This window comes from Rousettus aegyptiacus, unplaced genomic scaffold, assembly GCF_014176215.1.
Source record: "Rousettus aegyptiacus isolate mRouAeg1 unplaced genomic scaffold, mRouAeg1.p scaffold_m13_p_10, whole genome shotgun sequence".
Classification (NCBI taxonomy): Eukaryota; Metazoa; Chordata; class Mammalia; order Chiroptera; family Pteropodidae; genus Rousettus; species Rousettus aegyptiacus.
Genome location: NW_023416285.1, coordinates 78,193,401 through 78,214,875, shown reverse-complemented (window position 1 = coordinate 78,214,875; position 21,475 = coordinate 78,193,401). Strand labels below are relative to the sequence as shown.

The 21,475-nt window shown below is 30.5% G+C and overlaps 1 protein-coding gene across 1 annotated transcript in view; it reads left to right on the top strand.

Moving 5' to 3' along the window:
• Positions 1–21,475, top strand: part of LOC107511567 (coiled-coil domain-containing protein 7-like) — a 256,029-nt gene that overhangs the window by 208,083 nt on the left and 26,471 nt on the right. The window contains exon 23 of the mRNA XM_036226605.1: positions 2,380–2,454. Within this exon, the coding sequence (XP_036082498.1) occupies positions 2,380–2,454 (75 nt within the window). The remainder of the gene's footprint in view (positions 1–2,379; positions 2,455–21,475) is intronic.

The window sequence follows — 21,475 nt, the reverse complement described above, 5'->3', positions numbered from 1 at the left end:
ACGTCTCTAACACCCCAATGCCATATTTGATGGTGAAATAAAATATCCAATTAAAGCTAGAAACAAAACAAAATTGCGGCTAAAGGAAACATTGTAAAACATTTAAGCAGTATAATATGAAAAGAAAAATTACATATTATAAAAGAAGAGATGATGCAACATAATTGTTACTTAAAGATTAATAGATTTTTTAGCTTTAAAAAGTAATCAAATAAAAGGCTATGTAATGTCAACATGAAACTTCAGCAAAGTGGCTAACACAAATTTGCCAGAGGAAAACAACATTCCTGTATACCCTAAAACTGACAAAAACAAAAATGTAATAAAATAACTGACAATAAACATCAGGAATATACTGATCTCATATGATGGAAACAAAAACTTTAATGACAAAAATGAAAAGTTGACCTAATAGTAATACATTTCATGCTCCTGGTGAAAGGCTCCTAAAACTAAGATATAAATAAATTATTTCCAGTTGAATGCCAGTGATTGTATTCTATTTTTGTAGCTGAAATTTTATGAAAATGATTATAAAATTTATCTTGAAAAAGAATAACATATTTCAATATAAAAATAATTCAGTACATAAAAAGAAGGTAGAGCTGGGACACTGGCATTCGATCTACTTAAAAGCTATAGTAATTAATAATAAACATTCAGATGAATGGAGCAGACTATAAATCCTAGAAACTAATCAAAGAATATCATTTGATAGTAATTAGAATGAGTCAGTTTTAAAATCAAGTTTTTACCTAATAAGAGCAATCCAATTGAAAAATATAACGTGGAATTTTTGTCTTCCACTATTCAACAAATGGATATTTTAGCTTTATAAATAACTCCCTAGGAAACTGAAAAATTAAAACATAAATTAATCTTGTTTTGAGGAAAACTATGCTAAGCATGACTTCATAGTCATTTAATGAAAGATCATTAAAAATTAACTAAGTAATAAATAATTTAAAATTTCGGTATACAGAAACACCAAAGTCAAAATTAAAAAGCAAACAGTTAACCTGAAAAAAACATTTGTGAAAGTCAATATTATATTCTTTACATGAAATAGTCTTTCTATGAAAAAATTTAAATATTTATACTTAGATTAGTTCTTTAACAAAAAAATATTAAAACAAATTAAAGAAACGAACAACAGAAAAAATAGATGGCACATTTTTTACATATTAATCAAATAGGTTTATAGTAATAATAAAATAAATTAAAATGATTTATAAAATTACAAATACTAAAAGTATATAATAGCAATTGGGAAGGATATGAAGAAACATATCTGAATATTACAGGTAAATAGATGTAATGGCTAAACATTTTGAAGAAAACTATGTGAAAATATGTATCAATTATATTTTAAAACATACTTATAGATATCAATGATATCAAAACTGTGCAGTCCCTTTGACTCAAATGAATTTTTTTCATTTAAAAAAATGTTTATAATAAAGATCTATATGACCAAACTATGTGTTTAGTCATATAAGAAATATTAGCTAAAAATCATAATTTCTGCATCATATATTATCATCTTTACCAGAACTAGGTATTGTTTAAATGGTTCACATTTAGGAATATCTTTTGGCACTTTACCATAAATAAAGGCATTTGATGTTTAGTTGAGATAGAAATATATTCTATATTGAATCTATAATTCTAGGAGTAAATGTATAATTCTAACTTTTTAAAGAGTTTTATTAGTGTTAACATAAAAAGAGAAAGGCCTTTTAAAGTGAGAGGCAAGAAACATTCTTTGATATTGATAAGAATAGCTATTTGGGACACACTGATTCAGGAAGAAGCCCAAATGGTGTTTTGATTAGAAGACAAAGACAATTGGAATTTATGAGAAAGGAAAGGGGAACAATTATATCAATAGAAGGAAGCCATTTCTATTGGTACAGATAACATAATATAGTGATATTAGCTCTAAATGATGTCTTAAATTTTTAGTCCAGCAGTCATCAGTCCAGTAGTCATAACTGTTTCTCGTTATTTTGCAAATAGTCAAGGCACAGGTTGCTTAGGCCCATCCAAAGGTTATTTTGCCCTGCTTTAACATTCTAAAGATTTGACGCATGAGACCTGTGAGGCAAATCCTCTGGCATGGCAGCTCGGGTCTATTTTGAGGTGGCTTTTGTTCATATTATTGTTTACATTAGGAATAGTTGTTGAAATTTGTTTTTCTGTCATTTATTATTTGTCTGTTCTTCCTTGACGTAATATATAGGAAATTTTCCTAACCTTCGGACATTTGTAATGTTCTTGGAATCAGGCCACAATTGACAGATTTCAGTGGTGTTTCTATATTTAATTTATTAAAAATTTCTGTATTTAATTTACTAAAAGCTTTTCTTATCTTGGTAGATAAGGATGTGAAGGAACTCTCAGATAAGAGTTATACAGTTGAAGATCTAGAACTACCTGCCCGAAGGTTAAGAGGTATGTATGATATTGATAAACATATTTAAAAATAGCAGTTATAAAACACTTGACAATTTAAAAATATAGTTTAAATGTGAATCTGCTTTATTAAATGTGAACTAATTTATGGCTTTATAGTTGAATTTTTCTTTAGATTGGATATTTTTTTAATATAATTTACCAAAAATTGGAGTTCTGCAGAACTAGTAAATGCTGTAATGCTATTAACACAACTTATTACTTCTCATAGTCTTTAATAATCTATTACATTACATCGTTTTAATTTATTGACCAAAACCCTGCCTTTTTCTTATTCTTGGAATAGTGTTTCAGGGAGTTCCAATTTAGGAAACAATTTTATAAATATTTTAAAAGCTATATTATACTTATTACATTTTTTAAAGTCTGACGTTCACCCAGTATTTACATTTCAATTCTTATCAAGTATCATTACCTGCTAAAACATACTGGTTGGTTATCATTCAGTAGATTTTACTGTAAATATTGTTGTATAGTTTCAAAAAGGGAAAGGAATATTTAAAAAAATCTACTGGCACTTAATCTTGATGTTGTTATATATTTTCTACTATAATTTTTTTATAGGGATATATTTTATCTATCATTTATCCTCATATCCTCATCATCAATCATCTATCTATCATCTATCTATCTATCTATCTATCTATCTATCTATCTATCTATCATCTATCATCTATCTATCTGATCTATTTTCTCTGCTTCAAAAATGGATTTGAAGAGAAATAGAACATTATTAGAAAAATTTGAGCAAATTTTATTTGGATTTTAACCTAGTATGATAGATTTCACTTATCTTTGATCTTCTTTTGAACCAAATAAAACTCAGGCATTTTAAGTATTTGTTAATTTTATTTTGAAATATGGAAAGGTATAAGAACATAATGAACACTTGTATATTTGTGTCCCAGTTAATAAATATAATATATATAAAATGTTGAAGTTCCCTCTTTTTCTTTTCCCTTTCAGGGTATTACCTCCTTCTATTCTGAATTTTTGATGTTTATCATTCCCATGTTTTTAAAATACTCTTGCTAGAGATGTTTGTCTCTATAAATGAGTTATGTTATTGTTTTATATGGTTAAATTGTAACGTGCTTATATGCTTCTTTAGCAATTAGGTTATTTAGTTCAAAGTTTGTGCGAAATTTTTCTCTGTTGATAATTTTAGCTTTTGTTCATTTATTGTTATTGCTGTGTATTGATCTGATTTATAACCATATCACAATTAATTTACCTATTCTGGATGGATATTTGGGTTGTTTTCATTAGGAGATGCCTGTCTTTTTATGAGAGGCAATATAGGGGTAGTGTTTCAAAGTTCAGATGCTGAAAATAGACTGCCTGTCTCTCCTTTAAATTAAATTTATTGGGGTGACATTGGTTAATAAAATTATATAGGTTTCAAGTGTATAACCTTATAATGGATCATCTATATATTGCATTGTCTTTAACGTCTGCCTCTCTCTCTTACTAACTGTAAATTAGTTAATCTCTCCATTTCTGTTTTCTTCATTTGAAAAATAGGGCTATGGATAGTATCTACCATGTAAGGTTATTACAGGAAGTATATAAGGCGCTTAAAATAGTGCCTGGATAATATTAAGCTTTATTTGTTATTATTATTTGCTATATATTATTTATGTTGTATTTATATAAACATATTTTAAAACTAGTTAAGTTAATAATCATATTTCTGTTATAATTCTGATATGGCAAAAAGAATGGACCTTTTAAAATAACACTATAATGTCCCAGAGTCTAAGAGGAGAAAGTTTATGAAATGTCAGAAACATAATAGATTATAAAACATGATAGATATATATAGTAAGCTAATGAAATTAATGTCATGATTATCATTGTTTAATTATACATATCTTTATCAATATACAGCCAAAAATAAAATTTCAGTATATGTCAGTATATGTCAGTATATTCCCCTTTGCTTTTATTATAAAACTCCAGTTTATTTCATTAATTTTATTTTAGTATTGTCTAGCTTTATCTTTTTATCCAGCCTATTCCTCTTTATAAAAAGAGTAATGAGAGTAATTACAGTTTATTAATATGTTTACTATGTACCATGGTTCACTATTTTACAGAGAGGCCTAAAGAACTTGAAATTTAAGTGGTTAAATTATTTGGCCAATATCATCATAGTTACTAAATAGAAGTCAATTTTTGAATATAGGATTTTTTCTAGGTTTTGGTTGTTTGTTTGTGTTTGCCTTTTACTTTAAATTCTTAACTCATCAACAGTATTTTATACTGTTCTACAATCCTCAGTTTTAAAGGTATGCCTTTCGCCCTCATTCCTGCTTACTCTTAGTCTCTCAGGAAGGCATTTTTTGGGGGGGAAAATCTTTTAATTACAGAAATTGGAGCCATTTACAAAACTCTTAGGTAAATCTTAGCTGTATGTACAATACCGGCTGGACATCCTTCTTGATATATTCATACCCAACTCTGCAAGAGGTAGTTTAGAATCCATAGGCTCCTAAAACTCAATATGCTCAAAACAAAACTCTCATCTTTACTACAAATCTGTTCATGTTTGCGTGTATCCTTTTATTAGTGACAAATTTGAACAACGAAAGAAGTACTAAGAAAAAAAGTTACTAATATCCCTACCACCTAGACGCAGAAATAGCCTGTTATTTGTTATATTAACTTTTCGGCTTTTGTCTGTCTGTCTCTATCCATCTAGCTAGTTACTATCTATCTATCATCTATCTATCTATCTATCTATCTATCTATCTATCTATCTATCTATCATTTATCTATTCGTCCATCCATCCATCCAACCATCTATCATCTATCATCTATTTTAGTAAATACATGAATATTATGTGCAATTTTCTCCCTATTAGAATGTTACATATAAAACTAATAATTTTCCCAAACCATCATTCAACTACAACCATCATCACCAGTTACTTTTCATCCCTTAAGATGCATATTTTCATATGCATCCTTTATTCCATAAAAATACATGGTATATTTTCGTGTAGTTTAAAGTGTGGATAAATAGTATAATAAATGTTATTTCATAGAATTGAATTTAACTGCTGGCTAATATTTTGGAATTTGCTTCAGCATACCTTTTCTTTGTTTCTATTTATTCACTGTAACTTTATGTTTCATTTTTGAGTTCTCATTTTATTTTTTCTCCTCTACCATATTAAAGCTTACTTTCTGTTTATTAATTTGTTCTTAATTTTATCTTAATACATGTACTTAAGCTTATATTTTTCTTGCTAAGTCTAAAGTTAATCAAATCTCTCTAGCTAAGCTACAAATAAAAGAACATTAGATGTGTTTTACTTCCACTCATACCCTTGCTCTGAAATCACGTTTCACTCCAACTCATTGATGTAATCAAAATATTACATGAATATGTGTGTTTAGTCATCAGTATTGAAGCAAATGTTTTATATTTCCAATACTAGTTAATAGTATCATTATTCGTATAATGGCTGGAAAATCACCTCTCTGTTTTTCTGTCTTTCTTGCATTTTTATGATTACTAGTGAGGTAGAATACACTGTCATCTCTTTTCATTTTCTTTTATGTTAATTTCTTGTTTTATCCTTTCCCCATTTCTTTTTGGTTATTTGCTTTTTCTTAGAGCTTTAAAGTTTCTTTGTATATTAGCAAAAATATGAAAAATAACATTATAAATATTTTTATCAATTTATTTTTCTATCTTTTACATTTCGTTTTGATACATTTTTTCAATTTTTATGTAGTCATATATGTTTATATTTTACTTTATAATTTTTAGCTTTCTGTATTCATTTTTTAAAATGTCTCCTTAATCCTAAGGTTATATGACTATTATCCTGTTTTCTTATTTGTTTATTTTTACATATGGACTTTTACTTTATCAAGGAGATATATTTAATTAGGTATGTGATTGTTGTAACTACTTTTTCATTCTTTAATAGGACTAAGTAATTCTATTTCCAAGATTTAATTCTTGATATTAATAGAGAAATAAGTTCAAACTTGCTAGTTAATTAATGGCAATCCATTTATAAAACTGAAATATAATATGTAAGTGTTCAAAAATATATGAATAAGAAGATCAAAGAAAATACAAAGGTCTACGAAAATCTGGGGTCAAAATTAAGACACAATAATAAAGCATTATAATGAAAAACATACAGTAAAAGAAATATAGTTTATTAAAATAAATATAAATTAATTAAAATAACCTTTTAAATAATAAGTGTCTCAAATTTCTCAAAAAAAATGCATAATGCAGTTACTATATTTCATTAAGAAGATGCTGCTGTTGATTAATTAAAATGTTATTTTAAGTATCATAAGGATGTAGATTTGTTACCAATTAAATTATGATACAGTGCTTTTTTGTATCTATTGTAACATATCCCAATTTTAGAAATGTTAATGTCAAAAAATATGCATTATAAAATTGACAAAATATAGTAAATAAGGTTTTTAAGAAATACCTACCTAAGGCAAAGTGACTCTGAAAGGTTTGAAATAAAATAATTGCCAAAAACCACAAGATAAATTAAAATGGAAAGCATATTTTGCTTATTTTCTTATGAAAGCACCAATTTCATCCAGATTTTAAATCTTAGTTTTCTGTTTTCCCAGAAGATAGATATATGGGAGGATGATGATGATGTTTTGCAAAGAAATATAACCTAATATTTGTTCTCAAATCCTACTGATGTGTTAGAATCACTCTTTTCCTAAAGTAAGGTAATTTCTTTTGTGGCAATAGCTGATAATTTTTTTCGGTCTTACATTCTTAAAACTTTTAAATTACTTGCAAATATTTAAAAGTCTTGGAATTCTTTTCAAAAATCTACATTTCTGTCTTCTCTTGAGAATTTAGAAGATCCAGAAATATTAGGCCTGCATTTATTAACAATCAGTAAGAATGATATATTTATGTAAAACATAGACTCTCCATTTTACTTCTACTATGCATGCCACTCAAAACACCACCAAGTTAATTTCACTCACATTACATAGTCTGTCCCAGTAGACTTTGCATTTACTGACTGGAAAATAGGTTTTGCGCACTTAATAACTATGTGAACTGCCAAAATATGCATGATCTCTCTCAGCTCTACTTCCTTCATCTGTTAAATGGGAATAAAATACCTATTGCCTAGAATTCTTATAAGGATTAAATGAGATGTTATTTGAAAAGTATTTAGTATATTGCCTGGCATATAGTAGCTATTTAGTAAACTTTTAAATTATTAGACATTTGTATTTAATTGAATAATTAGTCTGTTAAATTGGGAAGTAAATAAGTTAATTAATTATAAGGTAAAATAGCTCTAATTAATTTTATGTAGTATAATTTTACCTCAAGCAAACTGTTAGTTTTAAATCAACTAATCTGGGAATCTGTTATCATTCCAGTCAAAAATGAAGCAGTCTTAGAAATTCCAGATACAGCAGAAAATCTTTCAGCAATGAATCCATCATTTGGTGAAATAATATCTCAATTAAATTTAAACAAAGTAGTAGGTAAGTACACATGACATACGGTCACAATAGAACACAGTCTAAGAGTTAAAGTATCTCAATTGCATAGTTCTGTTGTTAAAGGAAAATAAGAAATTCAAACAAAGGGAAATATCTAACAATACAAACTACAAGAAGTAGGAGAGACACAAAACAAAAAGATCTAAAATATGACATTAGAAATATAAAGCACAGAGAGAGGAGTGAAAATGTTATTCTTTTAGAACATATTCAAACTTAAACTCCTATCAACTTAAAATAGACTGCTTAGATATAGAATGATATACATAGACCTCATGATAACCACAAATAAAAATATACAAAAGATACACAAAAATAAAGAGAAAGTAACTCAAATAAAACACTACAGAACACCAGCAAACCACAAGGGAAGAGATCTAGAGAAGTAGAAAGGAATAGAGAAAGACTACAAAAACAAAAACAAAAACAAATAACTATTAACAGTATGGCAGTAAGTACATATCACAATTACTTTAAATGTAAATGGAATAAATGCTCCAATAAAGAGACATAGGGTGGCTGAATGGATTAAAAAACATGACCTATTTTTATGCTGCTAACAAGAAACCCAGAAGACATATATAGACTGAAAGTAAAGGCATAGAAAAAGATATTCCATGAAAGTAAAGAATAAAACAAATCTGGAATAGCAATATTTACATCAGACAAAATAGAGTTTAAAACAAAGAATGTAAAAAAGACAAAACTTGGCCTTACATAATGATAAAATGGTAAATTCAAGAATAGGTTTTAACAATTGTAAATATCTATGCGCCTAACATAGGAGAACCTAAATATTCAAAGCAAATTTCAATGATCATAAAGGGAGAAGTTGACAGTAACACATTAATAGTAGGAGACTTTAATATCCCACTTGCATCTATGGATAGATCATCCTGAAAGAAAATTTATAATGAAACATTGGCCTCAAATTTAACATTAGACCAGATCAACTTAATAGACATTTATAAAATATATCATCTCAAAACTACAGATAACACGTTTTTCAAGTACACAGAGAACATTCCCCAGGATAGTACATAGGTCACAAAACAAGCCTCAATATATTAAAGAAGACTGCAATCATATCAAGTATCTTTTCTAACCACAATGGCATAAAACTAGAAATCAACTATAGGAAGGAAACTGGAAAGACACACATATAACAAAATGAAGGATAAAAATTGTATCATCATTTTAATAAATCAGAAAAAGCATTCAACAAAATTTAATGTTATTTTATAAGAACTTTCAACAATGTGAGTATAGAAGGAACATATTTCAACATTATAATGGCTATACATAACAAACCCACAACTAATGTCATACTTAATCTTGAAAAACTGAAATCTTTTCTTCTAAGATCAGGAACAAAACAGTGATGCCCAATATCACCACTTTTATTTAAAATAGTTTTGGAAGTCCTAGACACAGCAATCAGACAAGAAAAATAAATAAAAGATCTAAATCAGCAAGAAAATAATAAAATTGTTACTATTTGCAGATGACATGACACTATATATAGAAAGTCCTAAAGACTCCACCAAGAAATTATTAGAACTAATCAATGAATACAATAATTTTTCAAGAAACAAAATCAATGTACAAAAACCTGTTCTAGTTTTTATACACTAATAATGAACAGTCAGAAGAAGAAAAATTTAAAATTCCCATGTACGATTGCACAAAAGCATAAAATACTTAGGAATAAATTTAACCAAATAGGTGCAAGACTTGTAGAGTGAAAACTTTAAGACATTGAAGGAAAAAATGGAAGAGGATACAAATAAACGGAAGGATATACTATGTTAATGAATTGCAAGGATTAATATTCTTAAAAGGTCCTTACTACCTAAAGCAGTATACAGATTCATTGAAATTCCTATTAAAATACCAATTCTCTCAGAACTAGAACAACTAATCCTAAAATTGATATGGAACCACAAATGACCAACATAGCAAAGAAACTTTGAAAGAGAACAAAATGAGAGTTATCACACACACTAATTTCGAAGTATACTACAAAGCTACAATAATCTAAACACTATGTTCCTGGGATAAAAGCAGATATATGGGTCAATGGCATGGAATAAAAAGCCAGGAAATAAATCTTCCTTTATATGATCAATTAATCTATGACAAAGAAAGTAAGGATATATAATGAGGTAAAGACAGTCTCTTCAATAAGTGGTGTTGGGAAAACCAAACTGATATATGTAAAAAAAAAATGAAATTATACCATTTTCTTATACTATGTACAAAAACTCAAAATAGATTACAGACTTTAATGTAAGATCCTAAACCATAAAACTTCTAGAATAAAACAAAGATAGTAAACATTTTGACATGGGTCTTAGCAATATCTTTTTAGATATGTCCCCTTGAGCAGGGCAAGTATGGCAAAAGTAAACAAATGGCACTACATCAAATTAAAATGTTTCTGTGCAGCAAAGGAAATAATCATCAAAACCAAAAAATATAAACTACTGAATAGGAATAGATATTTGCGAATGATACAGTTGATAAGGGTATCATATAAATATTTAAAATATAAGGAACTTATACAGCTTAATACACCCCCAAAATTAAAAAACAAATTATTCAATTCAAAAATGGGTAGGGAACCTTTTTCTAAAAGAGAACATACAGACAAACACAACCATCAGACATATGAAAAGATGCTTAACGACACTAATCATCAGGGAAATGTATATCAAAACCATAATAAGATACCACTTCTCTCATGTCAGAATGGCTATCATTAAAATAAGCAAAGAACAAGTGTTGGCAAGAAAAGGGAATCCTCATACACTGTTGGTGGGACGGTAAATTGGTACGACCACTAGAAAAAACACTATGGAGGTACCTCAAGGAGTTAAAAATAGAGCTGCCATATGATAATACCACTTCAGGGTATTATCCAAAGAAAACAAAAACACTAATTTAAAAAAATATATGCACCCCTTGTTCATTGCAGCATTATTTACAATAACCAAGATATGGAAGCAACCTAGGTGTCCTTCAGTAGATGAGTGGATAAAAAAGATGCACAAAATAGAATGTTAGCAATAAAAGGGAATGAAAACTTGTCATTTGTGGAAACATGAATGTACCTAGAGGGTATTATGCTAAGTGAAATAAGTCACACAGAGAAAGACAAATAGTGTATAATTTCACTTATAGGTAGAATCCCCCCCCCCCCAAAAAAAAATGAACAAGCAAAAGAAAACAGAAACAGATCTATAGATACAGAGAATAATGTGATAGTTGCCAAAAGGGCAGGGGTTGGGAGTATAGGTGGAAGAAATGTCTCTAGAAACTGTCAAATGTCCCTGGGTCAGAGAGCAAAATCACCCTCTCTTAAAACCTGCTGCTCTAGAAGAAGAAATAAAGAAAGACCAAAAGATAAGATCCAAGTAGTGAGGGAGTAGGCTCATAGGTAGGGTTGATGGGAGCATAAAAAAGAGGGACTTGGAAACTCACAAATGAGACAGAATTTTTGAAAAATAAAGAGTTGTTTAAGATTTTTAGGAAATGTTGCTATATGGTATACTACATATTACCTCTCTTTCAATTTTCTAAGGAAAGTCTTTAGCAAGAATCTGCATCATTCACTAGAGCTTTGGGAAGAACAAATATATGGCAATGTTTTTCACCTTAAAAAAAATATGTAAAAATTAGAACATGTACTAAAACTGGTGTGGCCAAGCAACTAAATACTTTTTAATAGGATATAAATTTAAGTGTTCTGTGGCAGCTTCCAAACAATTACTTTAAGGGAGACATCATCAAGATGGTAGAGTAGTAGGCCCCAAGCTCTCGCTCTTTGACAGAAACATTGAAAAATTAAGCAGAAACTGTCAGAACCAACTTTTATCAGAGCAGTAAGAAATAATCAAGTGTTTACAGTAATGAAAAGAATGCCCAATTGAGGAAAAATCATCTTTGAAATGGTAAGAACATTTCGTGAAAGTGTGAAGGAATGCCTGAGCACAAAATTTATAAAAAGCAAGTGAGCTCCTAGAATTCAAGGCACTACCACTAGAACTAACTACCATACTGGTAATGCTAAAGGGAATTTTTCAAGTTGACATAGAGGAAGTTAGGAAGTAACTTGAAGTTGTATGAAGAGATAAAAATCTCTAATCCAAGTAAATACATAGCAAATAAAAAGGTGGTATTATTATAATTTTGTAACTCCACATTTTATTTTTTATAATATTTTTTTAAAATGTATATAAAAATAACAATTAATCTATGTTATTGGACACAGAATGTGTAAAGATGTGATTTGTGACATCAATATCAAAAACAGGTGGATGGAGCTATATAAGAGTAATGATTTTGGATATGATTAAGTTGGTATCAATTTAAATTGTTATAATTTCAAGATGTTATACCTAATATCCTTGGAAACCAAAAAGAAAATATTTATAGAATATACAGAACTAAGGAAATGAAAAAGGAAAAAAAATAGTAGTCCCTTAATAATATTCACTGAACACAAAAGAAGGCAATATCAGAGGAAATAACAAAAAAGCATAGGAAATACAGAAAATAAGAATGAAAAAAGCAAAAATAAGTCCTTATCAATAATTACTTTAAATATAAATGAATTAAACTCTCCAAACAAAAGGCGGAGATTGTCAGAATGGATAAAAAAAGTATCCAGCTGTGTGCTGTCCACAAGAGACTCAGGTCAACAAAACTGACAAAACTTAAGCAGATTTATAAGGAAAAAAAAAAGCAGACTCAAATTACTAAAATCAGAGTAGAAAATGGGACACTGCTATCCATTTTACAGGAATAAAAGGCATTATAGGATAACTTTAGCACATTAGTTAAATAAAGAAAATATATAGTCTCAATAAAATGCTTTTCATAAATTTTCTTTATGACATTTGTATCTTAAAAATACAAAATACTTTCAGCAACTTAATACCAAAATATTTTCTTTCAGTACTGAGAATAAGACAAAAATGTATATTATCACTATTTCTATACATTATTGTATTGGCAAGCTAGCTATTACAATAAATCAAGATGAAAAGTTGTAAGTATTCAAAGGAAGAAATAAAACTCTTATTAATTGCAGACAACATGACTATGCAAGTATGTAATCTAAAAGAATCTATCATCTACAGATAAACTCTTAGAATTTTCATCTCGATTTATTAAGGATACTGGATATAAGGTAAAATACACAAAACTTAATTTTATTTTTACATTTTAAGAACACAAAATTAGAAAATGAACATATTTTAGAATGATGACATTTATTTTAGCATCAAAACAAATACAATATCTAAAAATAATCTTTTTAAACACTATTCAAGACAGTCCAACATGTAAAGAACTTGGCATCCTCACTCATGTACTCGAAAGAAGAAAAAGCTGAACAAACTAAGAATCAATAACTCTTCTTAGTTCCACCAGACAACTTCAGTCAGAGCAAACTGCCACTCCCAAACTTGAGAGGTGAATACTGAGAATTACATCTTACTGAAAACAAACCAACACTGGACCCAGCAACCAGTAGGAAAACTTAAAAGATGATTGAATAATTGCTGATAGTAAACATGAACTAGTTTCAAAGATACAAAGAACACAGCCTATGTATACCCTACACTTTGGTGAAATTTGCTGTTATGAGTTCTGCCAAGTACCTGGAGTGAATATTAGAAAAAAAATCCTCATGCTACTAGCAAAGGGAAGAGAAAATTAAACATTTGAAATACACCAACAATATTATTTTTAACAAAGGACTGCCTTCAAGGAAAACTACTTTACCCAAGCCTAACTAACTGAGGAGGTACCAAACTTCAGTCTCTTTCAGCTTTTAACATTGGAAAGGGCGATATCTGAACCTGGCTCCCTTTAGCCCTCTTGTCCTCCACAACGGGGATGGAGAGGAGAAGCAAGAAGCAATTATGAAAGTCATGGCTTCGGTAAACAGGCCCACTAACAGACTGAGACCTGATAATAAGATTATAGGTTGCTTTCCTACCCCTCACACCTTACCACCACAGAAATCGTACTCCTGGATAATAACAGGATTACAAACAGAAAAACTGAAATGCTCAGGTTGTACATAAGAAAGACTCTCTGGGAAAAATCAAAAGACAACAGGGGAGAGCAAAAAAGAAAAATAAAGGAAATTTTAGCCTCTGACACTAGCTACAAAAAAACAGAAAACATAGTCTGACTCCTATTTAGATGAACATAAAACATTATAATAAAGGCCTATTATACTTGAGTTCTTTTACCTAATACATCATGTCTAACTTTAAACAAAAAAATAATAAGGTATGCTAAAAGGCAAAATACATAGTCTAAAGACATAAAGCAACATCAAGACCAGATGCAGATATAGCAGAGATTTTGGAATTATCAGACTGGAAATTTAAAAGAACTATTAATATGGTATAAGTTCTAATAAAAATTGTCCTTTTTATTAAACAATGGAAGAAAAGATGGAATCTCTAAAAAATAATCAAAATGGCTAGAAATAGACACTATAACATAAATTAAAAATCCCTTTGTCAGTAGACTGGACACTGCCAAGAAAAGAATCAATGAGTTTTAAGATATGGCAATAAAAAATTTCCAAATTGAAAGGCAAAGAGAAAAAGAATGAAAAATAGTATAACAAAAAACTATCCAAAAAATGTAACTTATTACATAGACACAATGAGAATACCAATAGGAGAATAAGGTAAGACAAGGAAAAGATAAATACTTGAAGTAATAATGGCTGAGAATTTTCAAAAATTAATAAGAGAAACCAAAACACAGATAGGGGAAGCTCAGAGAACATGAAGTAGGATATATATCAAAAAGTTTACACCTAGGCATATCATATTTAAATCACATAAAATCAAAGAGAAGTAGCCACGGAGAGAAAAACCCACTTTAACTACAGAGTAATGTGTACAAAATTACATAGTACTTGTTTTCCAAAATCATGAGAGAAAGAAGAGAGTGGAGTGAAATATTTAATGTGTTGAAGAAAAAAGATACTCCACCAACCTAGAATTCTGTATACAGCAAAATTATACTTAAAAATGAAAAAGAAATAAAAACTTTCTGGGACAAGCAAAAAAGTAAGGAAATTTGTTGCCAAGGGAACCATCTTGCAAAAAATGATAAAAGTCTTTCAAAGTCTTTCAAATTGTATTGGTCAGAAACTCAGATCTACAAAAATAAAGGAAGAGAATTAGAGATGTAATCAGTTGATGTAATCAATTTATTCTTATTTAATCTAACAGAAAAAAAGTTTGTTCAAAATAATAATAGCTACAATATATTAGAAAACTATTGCTATGGTAAATTCTATTATAAGGTACCTGTACTTCCCATGATGTACTATAATGTCATTTGAAAGTGGACTTGGAATAGCTGTAGAAGTACATTGCAAACTCTAGAAAATTCACTTAAAATTTTTTTTAAATGCATAATTGGTGAGAAAAGAGAAATGTATTACAAAAAAAGAAACAGAACAAGGGCCTTCATATAAAGCAGTAATAAATATGGTGGATATTAATCCAACTATAACAATACAGTTGACCATTGAACAACACCGGTTTGAACTGTGTGAGCCCAATTCTATGCAGATTTTTCAATAAATATATTGAAATTTTTTGATATTTTTGATATCAAAGATGAACAGCATAGCCTAGAAATGTTTTTAAAAGTTAGGTATATCATGAATGGATAAAATATATGTAGATATTAGTCTATTTTATCAATTACTACCATAAAATATATACAAACATATTATAAAAAGTTATATACACACTTTCAGATTGTACATGGTGCCATTCACAATCAAGAGAAATGTAACCAAAATAAAACCTATAGTATTAAGTCATAACTACATAAAATTAACTTTAGTATATAATCTACTACTATAATAATTTTATAGCCACTTCCCTTTGCTCTTGTGATGAGCTTGTTATATCTGCTAAAATACTGTGTGACACTTATCATCTTCTTGTGAGCAGTTTGTCTCTCCAGTAAATTTCATATCACAGTAAAAAATGATCTCTCAAAGGTTTTGCATATTTTTCATTGTTTAGTGCAATACTGAGAATATTGAATAACACCATTGGACCTACACAAAGTGCCACTAGTGATGCTGGAAGTGCTCCCAAGAAGCAGGGAACAGTCATGACATTATAAGAAAATATTGAACTGCTCGATATGTATCACAGATATATATCTGCAGCTGTAGTCTCCTGTCATTTCAAGATAAATAAATCTAGCAAAAGGACCATTAAAAAAAAAAGGAAAGGAAAGGAAATTCATGAAGTTGTTGCTGCGGTTACACCAGCAGGCACAAAAATCTTATACTTTTTGTGAATACCTTTTTACCTCATATTGAAAGTGCAGCTTTTATATGGGTGTAGTGTGGCTATAAGAAAGGCATACCTAGAGACTCTAATATTATTCAAGGATAAGCAGTCATTATATATGACAACTTAAAGTAATTGGAAGTGTAGCGTCTAAAACTGGAGAATTAAATGCCAGGAAAGGATGGTTTTATAGTCTAAAAAAATATATTTGGTTTAAAAAATGTCAAGATAGAGTGACATCAGAAACATGGTGGAGTGAGAGACATCCCTAGATTTCTCCCCTTGAAACAACAAACATCTAAAACTCAACAAAAAACACCCAGACTACACACCAGCATGTCTGAGCGTGGGATCTGCGTGTAAGAGCTAACAACACAGGTCAGAACCCTGATGTCAGCTGGTGGACTAGGAGAAACAAAGAAGCCTCTCACAGCCTGACCTCCCTGCAGGATGAGGGTGAGGGGGAGAATGTGCAGTGAGTTCCCTGAATAGCCCTGCCTGGGAAAGCTGTGAGCTCCACGCGGCTAGCTGCAGTGAGTAGGCATTAGGTCAGAAAGCAGAGAAGTGGAGATGGCAGAGAAGTGGGGATGGCAGAGAAACAACAGTTGATTATTACCAGCCATGGCTGCAAAACTCAAGCTAAGCTACAACCCCGATTCCCAAAACCAGAGGTCCCCTCCCCCTATACTCACTAAGACCTATCGCCATGGAGCCCCAGGGGAATCTGAGCAAATGCTGCCGAGACTGATTAAATATCTACAAGAAATTTTCAAAAGTGTTCTTAACACTTTATATAAAACAGGGATCCAAGAGGCTTACACACCACCTACTGGAAACCAAAGGAAAAGCGCCTTCCTTTCAACAGGCTAAAGAGAGATCTTTATATAATAAATCTTCTTTCTGGAAAAACAGCAGAATATACTTCCATAATGCCCAAGCAGAAAATAATCCATTAAACACTATGAACAACCAAGGTGACAAGGCATCTCAAAAAGAAAAAGAAAAATCTCCAGAAAATAAGCTTACAAATGTAGAAATATGTGACTTAAATGACAGAGAATTCAGGATGGTACTTCTGAAAAAACTCAATGAGATCCAAAATGACTCAAATCAACAATGTCAGGAACTGAAAAAACAACTAGATGAGCAGAGCAAGGAGATTAAAACCCTCAAAAGGAAAAAAAAATAGAACTTCTGGAGATGAAGAACATACTGTAAAAGTTGAAAATGAAATAGCAAGCTTGGGAAATAAAGTTGACCAAATGGAGGAAAGGATCAGTGATACTGAAGACAGAAATCTAGAAATAAATCAGAAGGAAGAAGAGAGAAACCAAAAAATGAAAAATAAGGAAAGAGAAATTCAATAACCTCTCCATCAGGAGAGGGAATATAAGAATAATGGGCATTACCAAAGGAAAAGCGCCTTCCTTTCAACAATGATTAGAAAGCATTTTCAGACAAATAGTTGACAGGAATTTTCCAAATCTAAGGAATGAGCTGGAGCTCGGAATTCAAAAAGTCACCAGAATACGCAATTATCTCACCGAAAAGTGCCTTCACCAAGACACATTGTATTAAAATTATCAAAAATCAATGACAAAGACAGAATTCTCAAGGTAGCCAGGGATAAACCCATTAGATTATCCTCAGACTTCTCAGCACAAACCTTACAAGACAGAAAATGGAATTAAATATTTGAACTACTAAGTGAAAGGAAATCCCAGCCTAGAATAATGTATCCAGCTAAGCTCTCCTTTAGATATGAAGGAGATATTAAGACTTTTCCAGACAAACAAAAATCGAGAGAATTCTTGACTACCAGTCCTGCACTACAGGAAATACTGAGAAGGGTCAGTTCACCTAAAACAAAATGACAAACAAAACAAAATAAAACAAAACAAACACATAATTAGAAGTAAAGTGACTATCAGGCAAATAGAAGCAGAGAGGTGCAATCTTGACTAAGAGCAGAGCTTAAATAATAAGAGAATTCCTATAGCAAGAAATAATTCATGTTCAGCATACATAGGGAAAAATTAAGATAACAATGACTGAAAAGGGGAGGATTCAAAAATCCAAATTTGGAAAAGAAAATGGAGATAAGGCACAAGCAGAACAAAAGGGATTACTGTATATATACGACTATCCTTTACATCTTCGTAATGGTAACCACCGGCCAAAGATTTAGAACCAAAGTATATAATGTAAAATAAGAAGGACTAGAGGGAAAACCCACAAAAGCCAACCAAAATAAAGAAAACAGATGCACAAGGACAAGGAAGCAATGGAAACACTGAGCTGCCACAAAGTAAAAGAAAAAATGGGTATAAGAAGACCTCGGATTTCAATAATCACCCTAAATATAAATGGACTGAACTCACCAATAAAAAGGCACAGAGTTGCAGAATGGATCAAAAAACAAAACCAACCATATGCTGCCTCTAGGAGGCACATCACAGCTCCAAAGACAAATATAGACTCAAAGTGAAAGGGTAGAAAATGATATTTCAAGCAAAAGGCATTCAGAGAAAAGTGGGAGTAGCAGTACTAATATCAGATGAAATAGACTTCAAAATAAAAAAGGTAAAGAAAGATACTGAGGGACACTTCATAATGATAAAGGGAATCATGCACCAAGAAGACACAACACTTATTCATGTCTATGCTCCCAATCAGGAAACCCCAAAATCTGTAAAGCAATTACTAACAGAACTAAAGGGAGAAACAGACCAAAACACTATCATAGTAGCAGATCTAAATACCTCAATGTTGGATATAGACAGATCATCCAAGCACAAAATCAATAAGGAAATAACATCCTTAAATGACACTTTAGACCAACTGGACATAATTGACATATATGAAGCTTTCCATCCCAAAACAGCTGCTTATATATTCTTTTCTAGCACACGTGGAACACTCTCAAGAGTTGACCACATACTGGGACACAGAGATAGCCTCAACAAATATAAGAAGATTAAAATCATACCAACCATGTTCTCTGATCATAATACTTTGAAACTAGAGATCAACTGCAAAAAGAAATACATGGAGATTAAACAACATGCTACTGAAGAATAACTGGCTCAGAAAAGAAATAAAAAGAGAGATCAAGAGATGCATAGAAACAAATGATAATGATAGTACAACATATCAAAACTTTTGGGACATGGCCAAAGTGGTCATAAGAGGAAAGTTCATATCATTATGGGACTAACTCCAAAAACAAGAACAAGCCCCGCCCCCCCAAATCTATCACTTCATCTTAAAAACTAGAAAAGGAAGAACAAATGAAGCCTAAAGTCAGCAGAAGGAGAGAAATATCCAAATTATAGCAAAATCAAATGAAATTAAAAACAAACAAACAAAAAACAATAGAACAAAATAAATGCAACAAAGAGCTGGCTTTTTTTTACAAGGTTAATAAAATCAACAAACCCCTGGCTAGACTCACTAAATTAAAAAGAGAAAGGACACAAATGAACAAAATCAGGGATGAAAGAGAGGAAATTATAACTGAGAAGGCAGAAATACAAAGGATAACACCAAAAAGTATATAACACCAAATTTAATAACCTAGAAGAAATGGACAAATACTTGGAAAGATACAACCTTCCTAGACTGAATCAAGAAGAACTGGAAAATCTAAATAGAAAGATTAGCAGTATGGAAATTGAAACAATCATCAAAAACCTACCAAAAAGTAAAAGTCCAGGACCAGATAGCTTCACCAGTCAATTCTACCAAACATTCAAAGAAGATTTAATACTTATTCTCCTCAAACCCTTCCAAAAAATTGAAGAGGAAGCCATACTTCCTAACTCATTTTATGAAGACAATAAAACCCTGATAACAAAATATATGAAAGATAACATACAAAAAAGAAAACTACAGACCAATATCTCTCATGAACACAGATGCAAAAATCCTAAGTAAGATACTAGCAAACAGAATACAGCAACATATTAAAAAGATTATACACCACGATCAAGTGGGCTTCATCCCAGGGGCACAGGGATGGTTCAACATATGCAAATCGATTAACGTGATACACCACATAAATAAATTAAAAAATAAGAATCATATGATTGTATCAATAGTGCAGAAAAGGCCTTAGACAAGATTACAGCATCCATTTATTAACAAAACGCTTTAAAAATCACTATTGAAGGAAAGTACCTTAACATAACACAGGCCATATATGACAAATCCTTAGCCAACATTATACTTAATGGTGAAAAACTAAAAACCTTCCTTCTAAGATCAGGAAAAAGGCAAGGCTGTCCCCTATTGCCACTGTTATTCAATATAACATTGGAAGTCCTAGCGAGTGCAAGCAGGCAAGACAAAAAAATAAAAGGCATACAAAAAGAAAATGAATAAGTCAAACTGCCACTATTTGTGGATGACATAATTGTCTATATAGAAAACCCTAAAGACTCCACAAGAACACTACTAGAAACAATAGGCAAATACAGTTAAGTCTCTAGATACGAAATCAACGTTTAAAAACCCATAGTGTTCCTATACTCTAATAATGAAGCATCAGAAAAAGAAGTATAAAAAATAATTCCTTTTGCAATTGCAACAAAAAGAATAAAATACCTAGGAATAAATTTAGCAAAATACGTGAAGGACCTATATAATGAAAACTACAAGACCCTATTTAAGAAATCGGAGAAGATACAAAGAGATAGAAAGATATCCTGTGTTCTGGATTGGAAGAATCAACATAGTTAAAACGATCATATTACCTAAAGCATTATACAGATTTAAAGCCATCCCCATCAAAATCTCATCAGCATTTTTTAAAGAAATAGGACAAAAAGTCATCAGATTTGCATGGGAGCACAAAAGATCCCTGAACTGCCAAAGCCATCCTGAGAAAAAAGAACGAGGCTGGAGGCATCACTCTGCCTGACTTAAAATTATACAAAGCGACTGTAATCAAAATGGCATGGTATTGGCAACAAAACAGACACGTGGACCAGTGGAACAGAATCAAGAGCCCAGAAGTAAACACATAGTTACATGGGCAAATAATTTCAGACAAAAGCCAAAAACATACAGTAGAGAAAGGAAACTCTTTTCAATAAATGCTGCTGAGAAACCTG